The 16,745-nt window shown below is 33.5% G+C and overlaps 1 protein-coding gene across 1 annotated transcript; it reads right to left on the reverse strand.

The window, feature by feature from the left end:
• Positions 1-1,937: 1,937 nt before the first annotated feature.
• On the reverse strand, positions 1,938-12,776 carry LOC124820464 (E3 ubiquitin-protein ligase UPL4-like). Its single transcript, XM_088097147.1, has 18 exons — positions 12,564-12,776; positions 10,252-10,357; positions 8,599-8,972; positions 8,390-8,500; positions 8,165-8,281; positions 7,912-8,070; positions 7,645-7,806; positions 6,258-6,410; positions 6,057-6,178; positions 4,768-5,965; positions 3,422-4,618; positions 3,089-3,310; positions 2,893-2,997; positions 2,698-2,778; positions 2,538-2,606; positions 2,306-2,434; positions 2,121-2,204; positions 1,938-2,003 (listed from the first exon to the last, which is right to left on the reverse strand). Exons 1-18 carry the CDS (start codon positions 12,774-12,776, stop codon positions 1,938-1,940), a joined length of 4,668 nt encoding a protein of 1,555 aa, XP_087953273.1.
• Positions 12,777-16,745: the final 3,969 nt, after the last annotated feature.

Below are 16,745 nucleotides of genomic sequence, written 5' to 3' on the forward strand. Positions count from 1 at the left end.
TTTTAATTACTGTTTAAAAATATTAAATCATACTTTAAAGTTTTAATTTTATGTTCAAAATATTAAATTCTATTTAAATTTAATTCGCAACTTCAAAAAATTCTACTTTAATTAAAACTTAAAATGAAAATAATTTGAAAGATTAATATTTTTTATTATATTATTTAATACATACATACGTGTGTATATATATATATATATATATATATATATATATATATAATTATAATATTGTAATTTAAATCATTAATATTTATAAATAAAATTTAATTATTAATTATAATAAAAAATTAACATTAAGTATAATAGTTTTTTTAATTCATTTAGAAACATTAACTAATTAATTAAAAATTTAAAAATATTTATACAATTAAGTATGCTTTTAGAGTATATATTAAAATAAAAATAAAAATAAAAATTAGAAAACTTATATTTTCAACCTCACTAATCATAACAGATAAGTTTGTCCCGAACCAAAACTGATTCAATTGTGCAATTTATGCTAATATTAAGCAAGTTTGTTGTGTTATAGTCAAGGTTTTTATTCCTTATAGCGTTCATAACCGAACCAATAAAGAACTAAAATTGATCTAAATAACTGATCTATATTTTTTGGATTGTTTTTCTTCTAAGAACCAAGTGGTTTTCAATCCGATTTGGAGATGAATTTTCAGAACCGATCCAAAACAAATTGAATCACAATATACTTCAATATATATATATATATATATATATATATATATATATATATATATATATATATATATATATATATATATATATATATATATATATATATATATATATATATATATATATATATATATATGAATATGAATATATTATTCTTTTTATTCTTCTTATTATTATTAATATTAATAAGTTATACATTTTAATCTAGATCTCTTTGCAAAGATGGTTCAATTCACATGTTTAATTTGTGATTGTCTTGATTCTTCTTCATTGTCCACATGGCTAACTCTCAAATGTTTAACAGAATATGTTTCTTTTACGAAAAGAATGAAATAAAATATTGCAATTAAAGTGTGATCGAAATTTTATTCTCTACATGTTGCAACTATATGGACATTTAAAAATTGATTTGGCAACGGATATAATTTGTTTTTATCTTCTCTTGATCCTACTTTTTATATTCTTTAAGTTGATCTTAAACGTTTTCATTTGTTTGTTTCAGAGTACAAAAATATATGATTTTAACTTTTGATGATATTAAATATTTAATCTTATAATTTTATTAATTTTATATTCAATATATTTATTATAATTTTACTAATATTTTTATTATTATATAAAAAAGTAAATCTTTAATAAAAAATAAAAATTAACAAGAGCGGATTTAAATGAAACATACAATTTTTTTAGTTCAGTTCATATTTTGTTTTTTTTTCAAAAGAAAATTATATTTTTCAAAGTGACAGGTGAGAAGTGTGATAGTTCAATTCACTATGTAAGAGTTTGAAGGAAATAGTTATTTTAGATTTGATTAAAATGGTTAATGTTAGGAAAAGACTTAACTTTCAATAGTCTTTTTGTTTGTTTGTTTATTTTTTTCATTTTTTGCTTTGAATTGTGTTTGAATGATGACTGAGAAGGACATTTTGAGTGGAGATAATCGTTACCCTAATGATTGATACCACTTAATATTCAAAATGACTTTCAATAAATGATCAAGGTTCATACATATAAATATTTATGGTTCGTGTATATATACAAGAACTGTACATGGAAATTAAGCAAATAACCCTTAGTCAATAACCTTCTGTTTCTGTACAATTGATACTAATCCATCAAGTAAAACCATACTGTGTAGTAAGTGAAAACAGATTCATTTCAGACTTCTGCCAGAAACTCAGTAGCACCATTACCCTAAAACTGCATCTTTATAGCTCAAAAACCGACCAGTACAGGGAGTGGAATCACGAAAGATGAAAAGATCCTTGACCCTCTGTTATGACATATAACAACTTCTCTTTCATTATTTCCTGAAATTCATCAGAGTGCCGAAGAAGAATTAATTAGGCTAAAAAGAAACCAGTTTCTAAAACATTACAATTGCTTTCACTAATGCAATATTGAAATAGTATAAACCAGTGAGTTACTTTTGATGAATAAGGAGGTAGCTTGAGATAATTAACGCAAGTCATGACACTTGGTAGGTCGGTGTCTGGATGGTGGTTAGAATGCTGTTAAAAACAAGAACATTATTAGATAGATAATATAAAAAAAATGTTATTACCAAGTATCAAAAGCTACTCTGAAAATATAAAGTGTGCAATCTATAAACCTTTCTGACAATAGTTAACATCGGAGAAAGAGATGCCAACCCTCCTAGTGGAAGTCGAGGTGCTCCAGTCACAAACTGCAGAAATGCTCGTTTCTGTTCATGATCAAACTCTCGGAGAATCTCCAAAAACTGAGTCCATGGATAATAAATTTATGAGATTCAGGTTAAAGAAACTAAACATATTTAGTTTAAGTGTGATAAAAAAAATATGTAAATGTATGTGAATGCTTACATTAACAATGGGAGGACTTCTAGCAGTGTACCCCTGATGAAATATAATCTGATGTTCAAGGTCGTTGATCTGTTTTAACAAGGCAATAATATTATTAGTTGTTAGTTGAGAAGAGAAGGACATATTTACAGAACAGTTGAATGAATGAAACTGTACTTACAGCCCAAGAGTCAGACTCCCCACAAAACACGCGCTCAAGTTCTTCTTCATTGAAGATCTGAATACGTTCAATGGGTAAAATCTAAAGTAGAAAACAAGTAAAAAATAAAAAAATCAGAATCACAATGAAAATACAGAAGAAATTCATTAGCATTGTAAATATTAAATTCATTATACTGCTATTGATCTAAGAGACCTTGTTAAATCCAGATTGAAAAGCTTTCACTTGTCTTGAAATTCCAGACCTCACAGTTGCATTGACAATTAGTGAAACATAATCCTCTAGGTTTCTCATATTTACCTACAAAAATGAACATATAAAGTTTATATTCAGCCATTGAAAGGTGATTAAAGTGAAAATTGAATGATAAAAATAACGAGCTCTGACTTACCATTGAATGATCAGTCCCTGAAGCGAGAACAATATCAGGATATCCAGGAAGAGTGAAATCTAGACAAAGATCTTCAATTCTCTGATCTCGAAAGCTTACTATGTCAGAATTCCTTTCATTGATAGATTCCATATATTTTTTCCTCATAACTAGCGCCTGAAACTCTTGCAGCACCACATAGAGCTCAGGATCAAATGATTGTATGTCGTATAGAGATAGTTCCTAAACAGACACGGTAGCAAACAGAGAAATTCAGTCACCATTATAAATTTTGAACAATGTTAAAGGGTTGTGGACATATCAATTTGATTAACTGCACCAAGAATTGATTACCTTTCCAAGAATAAGTTTATAAAAAGCTTTAGAGAAGTGGAAATCTAAGATCCTTCCATCTTGAAGTGCTTTACCAACAACTTGGCCTAGAAGGAAAAATTTCTTTTCTACTTCAGAGAAGTGTATGCCTCCAGATGTATCTCGCAACCATGGCCGTGGAAAGAGACCATGAAAAGAACGGATTCTCGTTTCCTCAACCTGCAAGTTTACCTCTTCTCTCCACATGCCCAAGCCAGGTTTCTGGAACTCATGACACACCAAGGTATAAAATTCCAAAGTTGGTCCAAGACCACTGCCCACTTCTCCATTATATTTCACCAGAAGAACCGATTTATTATTACCATGCACCTTCATCATTTTTGCAGTAGATTCCAAAATATGGTTCCGATGAACAAAAAATTGCTTACTGGGCAATTCACCTGGGCTCACTCGCAAATAACTCATTGATCCTGATCCGTTGTAATACCAGCCAGGTTGAGCTTGTGATTGACTAAGTACTTCCAATTTGAAGTACTTGCATCTTGCCTCAAAACCAAATAAGAAAGGACATGAAGCCATTAATTGATTGCACCACGATGGTATAGCACCAATGGAGACCGCCAAAGGGTCTCTCATCTGCTGCTCTAGCTTCTCAGTCAACTTAGTGTTTACAAACTCATTTTGTGGAATACAAGGAACTGTTATTTTTAGGCTATCCAGGTCTCCAATATTCCCTTTGGCAAAAGCATAAATTCTTTCACGAGACATAAGGTGAAATATAATTCTGTTTATTTTTTCCAGGCTTTTAAGAAGAAATAAAATATCATAAGTTGGGCTTGGCTTCTCCAAATCAGTAACAAGTTCACCAGAGAGCAAATCTGAGAAAAAAGGAGTATGTTCATAATATGCTAATACATTATCATCAGAGGAATCCTGATGCGAAGAATGACATTGCGGAGGTATTATGTCCTCATTTTCAACAGCCGTTCTAAATGTTATTTTATGCATTTTAGTCCACAGTTTTAAGCTAGAAAAAGGATCATTTTGTCTTAATGCATGCCGAAGAATTTCCTGATATAGAGTGGATTTATGATCCATACGTTGTCCTTCATAGTACAAGACAACCTTTTGAGTAGCTTCACTCCTGCAACGTGCAGGTTCACATTTTTTTTGTTCTGGGTTTGGTCCTACATTCATCTGCAGTTCTTCATCATAACCCTGACAGAAAGGTCACAAAAAATGTTAAAATACATACATTCCAAAGTGCAATATGTAAAATGATAATTTAGAAAATAGGTCAACCGTAAAACCCAGGAACAAAAAGGAACAATTATGCAGAGTGAAAAACTTGGTTTCATACAAATAACAAGAAATAGGCAGCAAATACTTCTATATATAATAATCACAGTTACAAATATCACCTGTGTTTCAGGGAGATCCGTCATCATGTCAGTGTGCCCCAAAATTACGGGAATTTCAACCGGGACTGTACTTGAACTTAACGGTGATTGAGGAGAAGTTTCGGGTTGCCACAGTGCACGGATGGATGATGATCCAGCATGCTCTGTGCTTTTTGAACCGAGCTTTGGCCGTAAAAATCCTTCAATGGAATGCTGAGAAGAAAAAGGGTCAACAGTACAAATAAACCTAGCAGAACCATTCGAATACTCATTCAGGGAATCCTCTCCCTCAACCTTGATAAAACACACGTTCAGACTAGGGTAAGGAAGGTGACGCCTCTTAGGAACACTGACATATGAACCTCTCAGTTGTAGTCCACTGCTCAGAATAACAGGGAAAGTTTCCAATGAAGTCAGTGCAGTCTGCAAGTTCCTTATGAAGACAGAAAGAGTTTTTTCGCAGGAGAGAGGCTGATAAGCAAACAAGCAGACAGTAGCCAAAGTCTCAAACCGTTTCTTTATGACGGCATCATCTTTAAAAACATCATGTATTCCCATGTTGTTCCTCATGTACCGACCCTGAGATAAATAATCAGCAAGTGATTTCAGGACTCCGCTTTCAATAAATTCAGAAATAGAAACTTGTTCCTTTCCAGTAAGCTTGTCCATGATTTGATACAATATACTCTTGGTCATCTCCTCATGCACAGAAAGAACACCATTGTCCGTAGACATGCTTAACAAGTCATTAGATAGTGTTCTGAGATTCTGTAAAGCATCAGTCTGAGAATGATATAATTCCCGAACGAAGTAAGTTGTCTTTATGTGCTCTGCAAGATCAAAAACAGAGTTTTTGGTAAGCTTGCATTTTCTGACTTCTGATGACGTAGAAGAATGGCCACTTGAAAATGCATAACATAGGCACTTGAGGGCCTGTCTTGTGGCAGATTTTTGACTAAAGTCCGACTGAATGCCACAATTCACCGGGTACAATTTTGTAGTTCTTTTTTCTTGTCTTACTAGTGAATCAATGACAAAATAGACACCATCCTTTAAAAACAATATCAAGAAATCATCTGGAAATTTTTGAAGGATTATCTCAGCAATTTGTAATGCTAACATTAACATGTGCTGATCCTTTTGAGTGAATACTTCAGCCAAAAAACTGTCATGTTAACCAGATAAAGTGAGCACTAATATGTTTGCAAAAAATTCACATGATAATGCATAACTAAATATGAAAATGTCTGTTTCACCTTGAAATATTGACATTTATGAGCAATTCATCATGCACCCCGGATTTGCTCAAACGTACTATCTTGTACATAACAGATAAACATCCGTGCCAAACATATAAACTCGCACCAGAATTTAACATCTGTAAAAGGGTGAATAAGTATTGAAATTTTACATAGAAATGAAAGAGCATTTAGTAAATTACAAGAAAAAATGCCAACCTTGATTAACATGGGAAACACATCCATTCCAAGTCTTTGCAGGAGATCCGAGTGATTATCTAGGAAGGATTCTTTATCTACCACCAGTTGATCATTTTGATCTTTAGTCCGGTCAGGGACAAGCTCATTTAGAAGTTTGAGTACTTCATTTACCTAGTAATCAGCAAACAATATGTCACCTTTCACACTACTTAATTACAATAATTTCTCAAATCATGTTAGGAAGTTAAAAATATATGATCGGAGAAATAAAGGAGGAATACCGAACGGTAGCCGGAAGGAAGAAGGGAACTACCGTACGGTAGCTGGAAGGAAGGTTGGAAGCAGAGGCCAAGTGGTAGCCAGAAGGAAGGAGGGAAGTATCAAACGGTAGCTGGAAGGAGGAGGGAAGTAGATGCGAAGCGGTAGCTATAAGGAAATAGGAAAGTATAAACCAAACGGTATCTACATTAATACCGAACGGTGGGAGTGAAGGAACCAAACGGTATATACAGTAATACCGAATGGTAATAAGGAAAGGGGGTGTCCGAACGGTAAGGGAATAGGAGTGTAGGAGCCAAACGGTATGTAGACTAATACCGAATGGTGGCTACAAGGGAGGAAGGAGTGAAGCACCGAACGGTATAAGGGTGATAATACCGAACGGTATAGGATGAATAAAAAGGGCGGGAAAGTTTGTTAGGGTGCTAGGGGGAGAGAGAGTATAAATAAACTTTCTGCGATTCTGTTGAGTAGCTAGTCATTTCTTATGTTTTGCAAACAGGTTTTACACCTTGTTGTGGGGGATTAGGCTCCCGAGTTGTTATTATTTTCGTTTCACATATACAGATATTATACATATTTCTTTTGTTTTCTCTTATAAATTTGCTCTGGCGTGAGTGGTGCTGTGAGAAAAGTTAGGTTTCTTACTAATATACCTAACAAATCACATATCCTTGATTCCATTACCTTTTCTGAATGACACTACTAAATAAATATAGAGAACAGATTTCAACAAGTGCAACTAGCGCTTAAGTTTAACTCATCACAGGCAATTGAATGAAGAAAAAAGATAAGACTGTTTCAAGTGTTTTAGCAAAATTCGTTTTAATTGAATGATTAGGGTCTCCCATTAAGAATAGGTTTTGAAAAGTTATTATAATTGTTAAGTTATTGAAGAAACAATGGTTTCTTATTTTCTTTAAAGCTAACAAAAATGGCTTCTTACCAAAGTTATCACATAATTATTGAAGTTAAACAAATGGACCTGTTATTAATATCAAAAAAATTACCAATCAACACATTAATCACGATTGAAGATACAAAAAATTTCAACTTGAAATAGAATGTTAGTCAAACAATGCTGCTGCACACTAGGAGACAGCAATATCAAACCTAAGCTGCATACCCAATTACAGTTTCCACCAATCTGTTGCGACGTTGACACTTCATTTGTGAGCTCAAACGTAGATAATATATCTGTCAATGTGCTGCTTATATTGTGTTCATATAATTTCCTGAAGGCTACAAATGATCGAGATGAAAGTTTGACAAGTAGTCCTACCAATCCCTGGCAAACAGAATAATATATATATATATATATCAAATAAAAATTTCATAAGACAGGGAAAGATTTAAAATATGAATAATAGATAAAAAACAAAAAATTGCTTACATAGTAAGTCAATTCAGATAGGGTTGTCTGAGCACTTGAACTTAAAAGAAATGTAACCTGCTGAATCAATCCGTGCTTACAAAGCTCATCCAACAATTCTGAGGACTGATAAACACTATCCACAATTTTGAACAAGCAGGTAGCAACATTCTCGACAAGCTGCAGAAGCACATGTAAAAGGTTGGTATACATTACAAAAGGAAAGATGAAACCAAATCTACATTATAATCATCGTAAATCCATTCACTGGTACCTTATGATCCTCATACCCTAAAAGATTGCACAATATAGGGGCAGCCTCTAGGAAAGGTAAAGGACTTTCAGAAGGAAGCTTCTTGCATAAGTTCACCATAGTAGAAAGAGCCAGTCTCTGATGAAGGGAACAGAATACATAAAACAACAAAAAACAAATTCAATCATAAAACTTTGAAACAGTGATTGCTCACGTAGATAACGCCCTGTTAAGTTAAAGTCTTACCTTCACGTCTGTTGAGAAGAAGTCAATGTGGTTGAGAACAGCCATAACTACTCCAGCCTTTAAGCAAACAAGTGGTCGCCTTAGAGATATTTTTTCCAATACTATGACACACTTCATAATATCAACATCAATAAGTTATATCCTTTTTTTCTGCAAGGGATAAATCATACATAATGTTGACTCAATAGAAAAAGGTAAGTAACGATTACCTGTTCAGCAACATCTACATACTGAATAGCAAATAAGCTTTCACACAATGTAGGAACAAAATCATGTTCAACAAAAAATTCAGGTGCTGGAGGATGCAAATCACATACAAAGGTAATGGCCCTTAAGGAAAACAACATTATATCTGGGTTACTCTTTTTCTTTGCATGATCTACGAGGAGTGGAGATAACAAGTCTAAGCTGTGAGAGACTATATCCTTTGAGCAAACTGGCAGAACTCCACAAATTTCAATTAGCAAAGCTAATTGAGAAGAGGGTTCAGTCTCTTTACTTAAGTTTTGCGCAGCCTTTTCAAATTTCTCATCGAAATAGTTTTCGTGACGCTCCATTTCATCCAATTCCCACTCTTCATCACCTGATGGAAAATGTAACATTACATATGAACCACATTATAGTCCGTGATCGCTTCTTCGTATTCAAAAAAGATTAAATCTTAACCTGATTCCATGAGAGTCTCTATGCAAAGAAAAAAAAATTCCTAATTCCACTTCACGGTTTAGTTTCGAGAAATTTGTATGGTAGTTTGTTTAACAAGAAGATAACAAATTTATACTATCAGAGAATAAGTTGTTGCTTATTGACCCAATCCTATTACAATCTCATTCAAATATTTATCACAATATATAATAGTAATCATATCTTTAATGGTTGATTTATTAAGGTAATATAAACTTAACCAATCAACTATTTAATCTTAAATTACTATTTTTATAACTATAGTAATTAATTTCTTATTATGATGATTTTATAATTTGTCATCTACCTGTTATATACTATAAAAGGAAATTTTGTAGGTATGCGACAATACCACTAAAAAAATGTGACATTACTATATTTATTTGTTTGTTTATTTCAACCTAAATTTTGTTCATGATTTTAATTGATAAAATGATATTATTATACTTAATTATAATAACAAATGTTTATTATAAATATTTATTTTTGAGTAAACTAATCAATAAACAAAAAAGAATCATTTTATATTTGTAACAATTTATTCTTAGATCATTTTAAAACTAATTGTTACTATTACTTCAAATACTAATTGATACAGGTTCAAAAATCTACAATAATCATTTTGTTACCTTATATATCATTATCTATACCACTAATGAAACTGTATTAATTATTTTTTATGATAACAAAAAATAAGAATATTATTATTTACATAATTTTATTAAAAATAGTTATTTTAGTTTAAAATATGGTTAAATTTTAAAAGGCAGACAAATAAAAAACATATAAAATTTAAAATACACTTAATAAGATAAAATAAATAAAATAACTATTTTAATTTTAAAAAACTTATATAAAATTATAAAATTATAGAATTATAGAAGTATAAGATTATAAGATTACAAGATTAAGGTAATAAATATACATATTGAATAATGACATGATATGTTTATTTGTTACACAAATCTTAAAATATATTATTATTTTATATTTTATTCCAAAAACATAATGACATAAAAGTACAACACCACTTTCTCAAACCCAAAAATTAACATATCTAACATCATCCTAAAAGAACAACTACTACCCTAAACAACCTGCTTTTAGAAAGATGAAAGAAAAGCAAATTCAAAATTGTTGACCAAAGCAACACTAACAGAACAATCTTAACCTCATACCAGCTGAATGGTGGGCAATGAAAACCAATCCCCGAGCTAAACTAGAAATACCAATAGCAGACAAGCTGGCTTCTGTGTCTTGTCCCAAATCCCTATTTTCTTTCTCCTACAAGCTAATCATGCAGTATTTATAATAATTCATCAACCTATCTCTTTATCATAAATTCAATAACTATCAACATTAAAAATTTGGACAAAATCAAAACTAAAATGATTCAATTAATACCAGATAATATTTCGCACACGCACAATATAATGTTTATCTTTATCACATTAGATGTTAGACAATCACAAAATCCATTAGATGAAGAGGGTATTAAAATACATGTCTTAGACGACCACTGTATTAGACGTTGTTGGCGTTAGGCACTTTACAGAATAGAATCCATGCATTAAATGCCCTAAGTGATTAGACTATCTATGCAGACAATGACATAACAAACTCTTCAAACATGACATTACTTTTCTCTTTGACATGTACTCAACACTCATGACTTGACCTGGAAAGTACTACACTTTTAGAGCCAAAACCCTCTTAAAACAGCTCAGTAGCTTTCTTTATCTCTACACTTTCTCCAAGCATCAAGCTCTTCTCGAATTCAAGCCCTAAAAATTCCCATCTTCTGCAAAATTCATTTTTGCTTCTCATTACAAAAATGGTGTACATCAACACTGAATCCCTTGATGGAAGTACAGCCACAAAATTTGGAAACCAATCGGATGGATGCGTCGTCCATATAGGGCATTATCTGGATCCTGAAGACTTTGGTGTTTATGGTCTCGCATTCTCTAAAACATTTGAAAAGGTTTCAATAAGAAAATTCTTTTCTGAACCACAAAAGATTTATCTTGAAGTAATCTAGGAATCCTGGAAAAACTCAAAATTTATAGAACAAAACATCATCCGAGAAATCTGTTGGGATGCAAAATGATACTTATATCAGCACGTCATTGCTGAAGCCATTGAATGCGAAAGGTTTGACAATTGTTTTCACCCTAACTTGGGGTGAACTATCAGTATAATGGAAAGGTTAAAGAAAACTGTTTGGAGAAGCATTTAATGGTAAGAAAGTTCACTCCAAGGATGTGTACAAAAAGCTCTGTCCAATGGCTAATGTTAAGAAAATGCTATAGGAGTCTCTTTATGTTATTTGGATATAGTCAAAGTCTATTCCAGTTTTTTAGGGATTTTTTATGGGATTTTTTATTTCGTTTTTTATGCTTTGCAATTGTGGGTCAATCTGATAATGGGTTGTTATGTTTCAATCTTTAAATATTGTAACGGTTCTCATTAAATGAATAACACCATTTTTGCTTCAATCGTACAATTCTTAAGGGATATGTGAGTATGTGTCATGGACATTGAAGCAAGTCTCACTCTCTCTTCAATTTCTCTACCAGTGTTTAATGGTGAAAACCACCAAGTTTGGATAGTTAGTATGGAGGTGTATATGGAAGCTATGGATATTTGGGAAACAGTTGAAAATAATTATGAAATTCCTACTCTCCCAAGAAATCCTATCATGGTGCAAATCAAATCACACAAAGAGAAAAAGACCAAGAAATCAAAGACAAAGGCATCTTTGTTTATTACAGTCTTATATGTTATCTTCACTCGGATTATGACTTTCGCGTATGAGATATGGAATTATTTCAAGTCAAAGTATGAGAAAAATGCAAGAATGAAAGGAATGTATGTGCTAAACTTGATTCGGGAATTTGAGTCGTAGAAGATGAAAGAAACATAAACAATTAAAGAGTATTATGCACTAGTGTAGTTAGAAGAAACGACAACGGTTTTTTTGGTCCATAGGCAGCAGTTCTCGAACCGAGGCAAAAAGGATAGCTTTTTTTGCCTCGATTCAAAGTTAACCGAAGCAGTAGGCTTTTTCTAAATTTCTTTTTCGCAGGACTTTATGCCTCGGTTCCCTTTGACTCGAGGCAGTATGTCCAACTCTACTGCTTCGGTTCGGACCTGAACCGAGATAATAGGGTCTTCTTTTATTTTTTTTTTCTTCTTTCGCAAGCCTTTATGCCTCGGTTGGAGCCTGAACAGATGCCATAGGTGGGTTTTCTGCCTCGGTTATGGTCACAACCGAGGCATATTCCCCTGCTTTTTTTTAAGAACAGGTCTGTTTATGCAAAAGTCCCAATGCGGAAACAAACCTGCATATAATTTTACAGTTAGAACAGCCTAGAACAATCTAGAAGCATATGTTTTGAATAAAAATTATATTCAAACATAAATACAATGTTATGACTCAATAAGAAGTAAATATTAAAATTGAGAAGTATATAGTAGGAGTGTCTACCGGGGGATCAGATACATCACCAACCAAATGTCTAGGCCAGGCAATAAAGGACTTAAATGCCTCTTGCATAATGAAAAACTCATATGTAGGCATAGGAAGAACGACATCTGGTATGACAACTTCATCCACCATGACTTTGACTTCATCTTCTACTAATTGTACACCATGCACTACAGTGGCTGTCTCATAGACTATGCCACGAGCCACTAGCATGGTCCCAGTATCAGAGAGAATATATAACTGACATGGACGAGTGTCGTCCATGTCGTCCCCTAGGACACTGGCAGCTGAGCAACTTCCTTTGCCGCTTCTACTTGTCAAATTAAATGTTAGGTTTTACAAAAAGTAAATTAATAAACAAAAATTATTATTATGTTTACCTATAGGGGGCACAACATGTTCCGCTAGAGGAGATGGCGAAGGACGATTGCCATAATCCTCATAGGAATTGGCGCGCAACCATTTCAGCAACTTCATCATACAACTCTTCCCGAACCTTCTTTGTGATATCCTGCGTCATCTCTTTTCTTATTTCCTCCTTTAGTTTTTGTTAATACTCTTTACTTAATCCGAATGAAGATGGATGTGAGGAAGAGCCAAAGAACTATCGTATGCCTATGCCAGTCCCAGCAGCACGCACCCGTCTTGGGTGCTCAGGTCGTCCAATAGTTGTGGCAAGAATATCCTCACGACCTTGTTGTATGAATTGACCTTGGGAGCTATGTTCAACAAAGGAGTCATGTAACATAACAAAACTTCATAATTATTTGAGAGATCTATGTAATATATATAACAAAAATTTTGTTTAAATATGAGAAATGACATCTTACAATTCTTTCAGATATTTCTCTCGTAGTGTCGGAAGTGTAGGAGACCGATGATCTTAAACGGGCTAACTTCCACTTCTCGTGCCGAGATGGTGGTGAAGGAGGAGGAGGAGGAGGGTCACCACCCTCAAAAAGTGAAAGTCTATCTGACTTCTACTTCATTATTTTTTCCTCAAGCTTCTTGTATCCACCATGAGACAGTAGGTGTGAATTTGTATTCTGAGCACTTATACCCTATGCTTTTGACCTTGGTTCCTGTGACAAAATGAAACAATTATTATGATATAAAATTATGAATGATGAATTTAATGATTTTACCTACACTTACATGTCAGGTCTCGGATGTCCTAAGTTGTACAAAGTGATGTCATGTTTCTTCGTCAATTGCAAAATATTTAGAATATTGAGTTTCATTACTTTTTGCTCCAAATATATATCTGGACGTCAATTTTTTCTTAAACCCCCGAAATCTTTCTTTAATTGCAGATAAACACCTACTCCTTAGGCTCTCCACATTTGGCATATCAAATGTCATCTACAACAAAGAAAGTAATAACCTTATATCAATACAAATTTATCAATATAATGAATCTAGAATTTGGAGCAATATTGTTTAACTTACCAATAAATCTTGCCAGATAAGATTCCGATCAGCCTTAGATACATGGTCAAAGGTTGAAGTAAGTATAGAGATACGATCATGTGCTAGTACTCCAAGGTAAGACCTAAATACATCTGCATTTTGGCCAGATGCAACTCCAGTGACCACGTCATTAATGACAGGTGTCCTCTCACCTGCATTTCTTCTAAGTATAAGTTGTCGTAACCTCGTCGCTCCTCTCATCCGTCTAGAAGTGGTGGATGAGGTGACTCAGCCATATATCTGTCACAATAAATAAGATGAAAGATTAATAAAACACTTATAAAATAACATATATTATTTAACAAAAGCCATAAATATTTACACAAACATGAAGTTCATACATAATCATATGGATTGGTCATATGTATATTCCCTCATTGTGATCTTCCCGAATTGCTTGTATATCATCAATTAGAGGGTCGTCATCCAAATTTATTATCGTTTTAAATGGATGGTTGTCAGCAATATGAAGATTACTTAGATTCTCTGCTTTATCTTCAATTTGTCTTTTTTCCTTGAAGAGCGACATACCAATGGTCACACGCAGGATCTTTGACATAAAAAACCTGACTTGCTTGATATGCCATGATAAACGGTTCGTCTCCATAACTAACCTTTCGAAAATCAACTAGTGTCATACTAGATTCATCTATTTTGACACCACTCTTATTGTCGACCCACTTACATTTGAAGAGTGCAACAGAAAACTTAGTGTAATTAACCTCCCATATCTCTTATATTCTACCATAATATTTCATTGATCCAAATACAAGATTTTGATCTTTGGATGTGGAAAATTGTAGCGACTCAGCTTCTAGACTAACACCACTATTTTTTATTATGCTTTTATCATCCAAAGTCTTTGTATAGAATGTGTAATTATTAATTTCATAGCCTCTATAACATACAATATCAAACTTCAAACCATTTGCTAGCTGATGGACAAATTTATGAACACCAAATTATGATGTCACAAACTTGTTTTCAATCGGCAAGTATGACCGAATCGTTCAAGTAATAAAACTTGGTAAGACCAAGTATCGTTCTTCCCAAAGGACTCACGGCCTAGTTTAGTTATGTGGTTTCTTAATTAACTAAGACTTACAAACGAAATATTTGTGGTTTAGAATGCAAGACAGAAAATAAACATGTATGCATGAATATTGATCAATGGCAAAAATCAAAAGCTAAACACTTTCAATGAATTATAGATATGAATATGTTTGTTGGGGGTCAATTTCATCTTATCCACTCTCATATATTTTAAGGAATTCAACAGTCAAATCACCATTGTTAATGCCACTCTCTAATGTACCTTTCCAGAAGGCTTCTCCCTAATCACGAGTTCATACAATTCCTAGCATTCCTAATGATCAGTTCATAAGTACAGGAGCTTAACGACAACCAATATAAAATTGGGAGAAATTCCCCGGATCTAGACTTTCCCGTACGTTCCCGTATCGACAAAACCAATAATCATGCATCGAATGAGTTAAACAATGCAAGCATTAAGCAAAGAGGAAAAACCCTAACTAATGATGAAAAGAAAGCATAAGTCTTAATTAAAAGATGTAAAAACAGATTCCATATATGAGAGTTTCACAAGACTACATTGATTCCCCAACAAACATACAGAGTTTAGTTCACCATATTCATGGTGAACCTAGATGAATTATAATGAAAGAATGAAAGAATAAACCCTAAAAAGGTGAAGAGGAAGCCTCAGCATCCAAGATCCTCCTTCAAAGGGGTGATAGAGAGAGTGTTTGCCTCGTTCCAGCCAGAGATGCCTAACCCTAGGAAACCCTAAAGCTTATATATCATTCGTAAATTACAAAAAGTCAAATCCAAGTCCATTAAAGTGCCGCTCAGCGGTAAACTACCGCTCAGCGGTGAGTGCGTGACTTGTTTTCTCCCCTCAGCGGCCATTTTGCCCCTCAGCGGACCTTACGTGACTTCTAGAGTACCGCTCAGCGGTGAGTGCGTGACTTGTTTTCTCCCCTCAGCGGCCATTTTGCCCCTCAGCGGACCTCCCGCAAGCTCCTGAGTGCCGCTCAGCGGTAAACTGCCGCTGAGCGGTGACTTCGGCTTCTCCTTTTTGCACTTTTTGTTGTCTTTTCTGATTTCATCTCTCTCCTTCTTCACTTCTTTCACCAAATTCACCTTAAAACCTGCACAAAAACACTGAAATCAAGCATAAACCTGTCCAGCTCTCTTATTTCTAAAAACATGAGGAAAAACATGATTTCAAGCTAGTTTCTAAGTGTAAAGGTTGCTTTTAGTGTCAATTTTAATCATGAAAATAACAGTTTTTCAACTGTTATCACTAGCACAACAAAGTCTCAGAAGACCGTGATTCTTTCAAAACTTCATATTGAACCAGGACAAGAATGTTCTGTTATGCTCCATCAACTGCCATTTCTCTAATTGTCTTGGATACTTGTCCTTTACAACGGCTTTGTGTGCTTCCAAAAATGGGATCACTTCATTGTGTTGTTTAATATGTACAGATGTGTTTGCATTAATTCTACACGACTTTTTGTCACCACATTCAAACCAGGGATGCTTTTACTTGTAGAACATCTATTCAACCATGATGTCCGAGGAACTCCTATCGGATTTGCTTTAGTCATATAATCAGAGCAAAACTCGATACATTCTTCAGCAATATATCTTTCAATCATTGAACCTTCCGGACAATATTGATTTTTG

Source organism: Vigna umbellata, chromosome 8 (assembly GCF_029865625.1).
Source record: "Vigna umbellata cultivar VRB3 chromosome 8, Vumbellata_1.0, whole genome shotgun sequence".
Classification (NCBI taxonomy): domain Eukaryota; kingdom Viridiplantae; phylum Streptophyta; class Magnoliopsida; order Fabales; family Fabaceae; genus Vigna; species Vigna umbellata.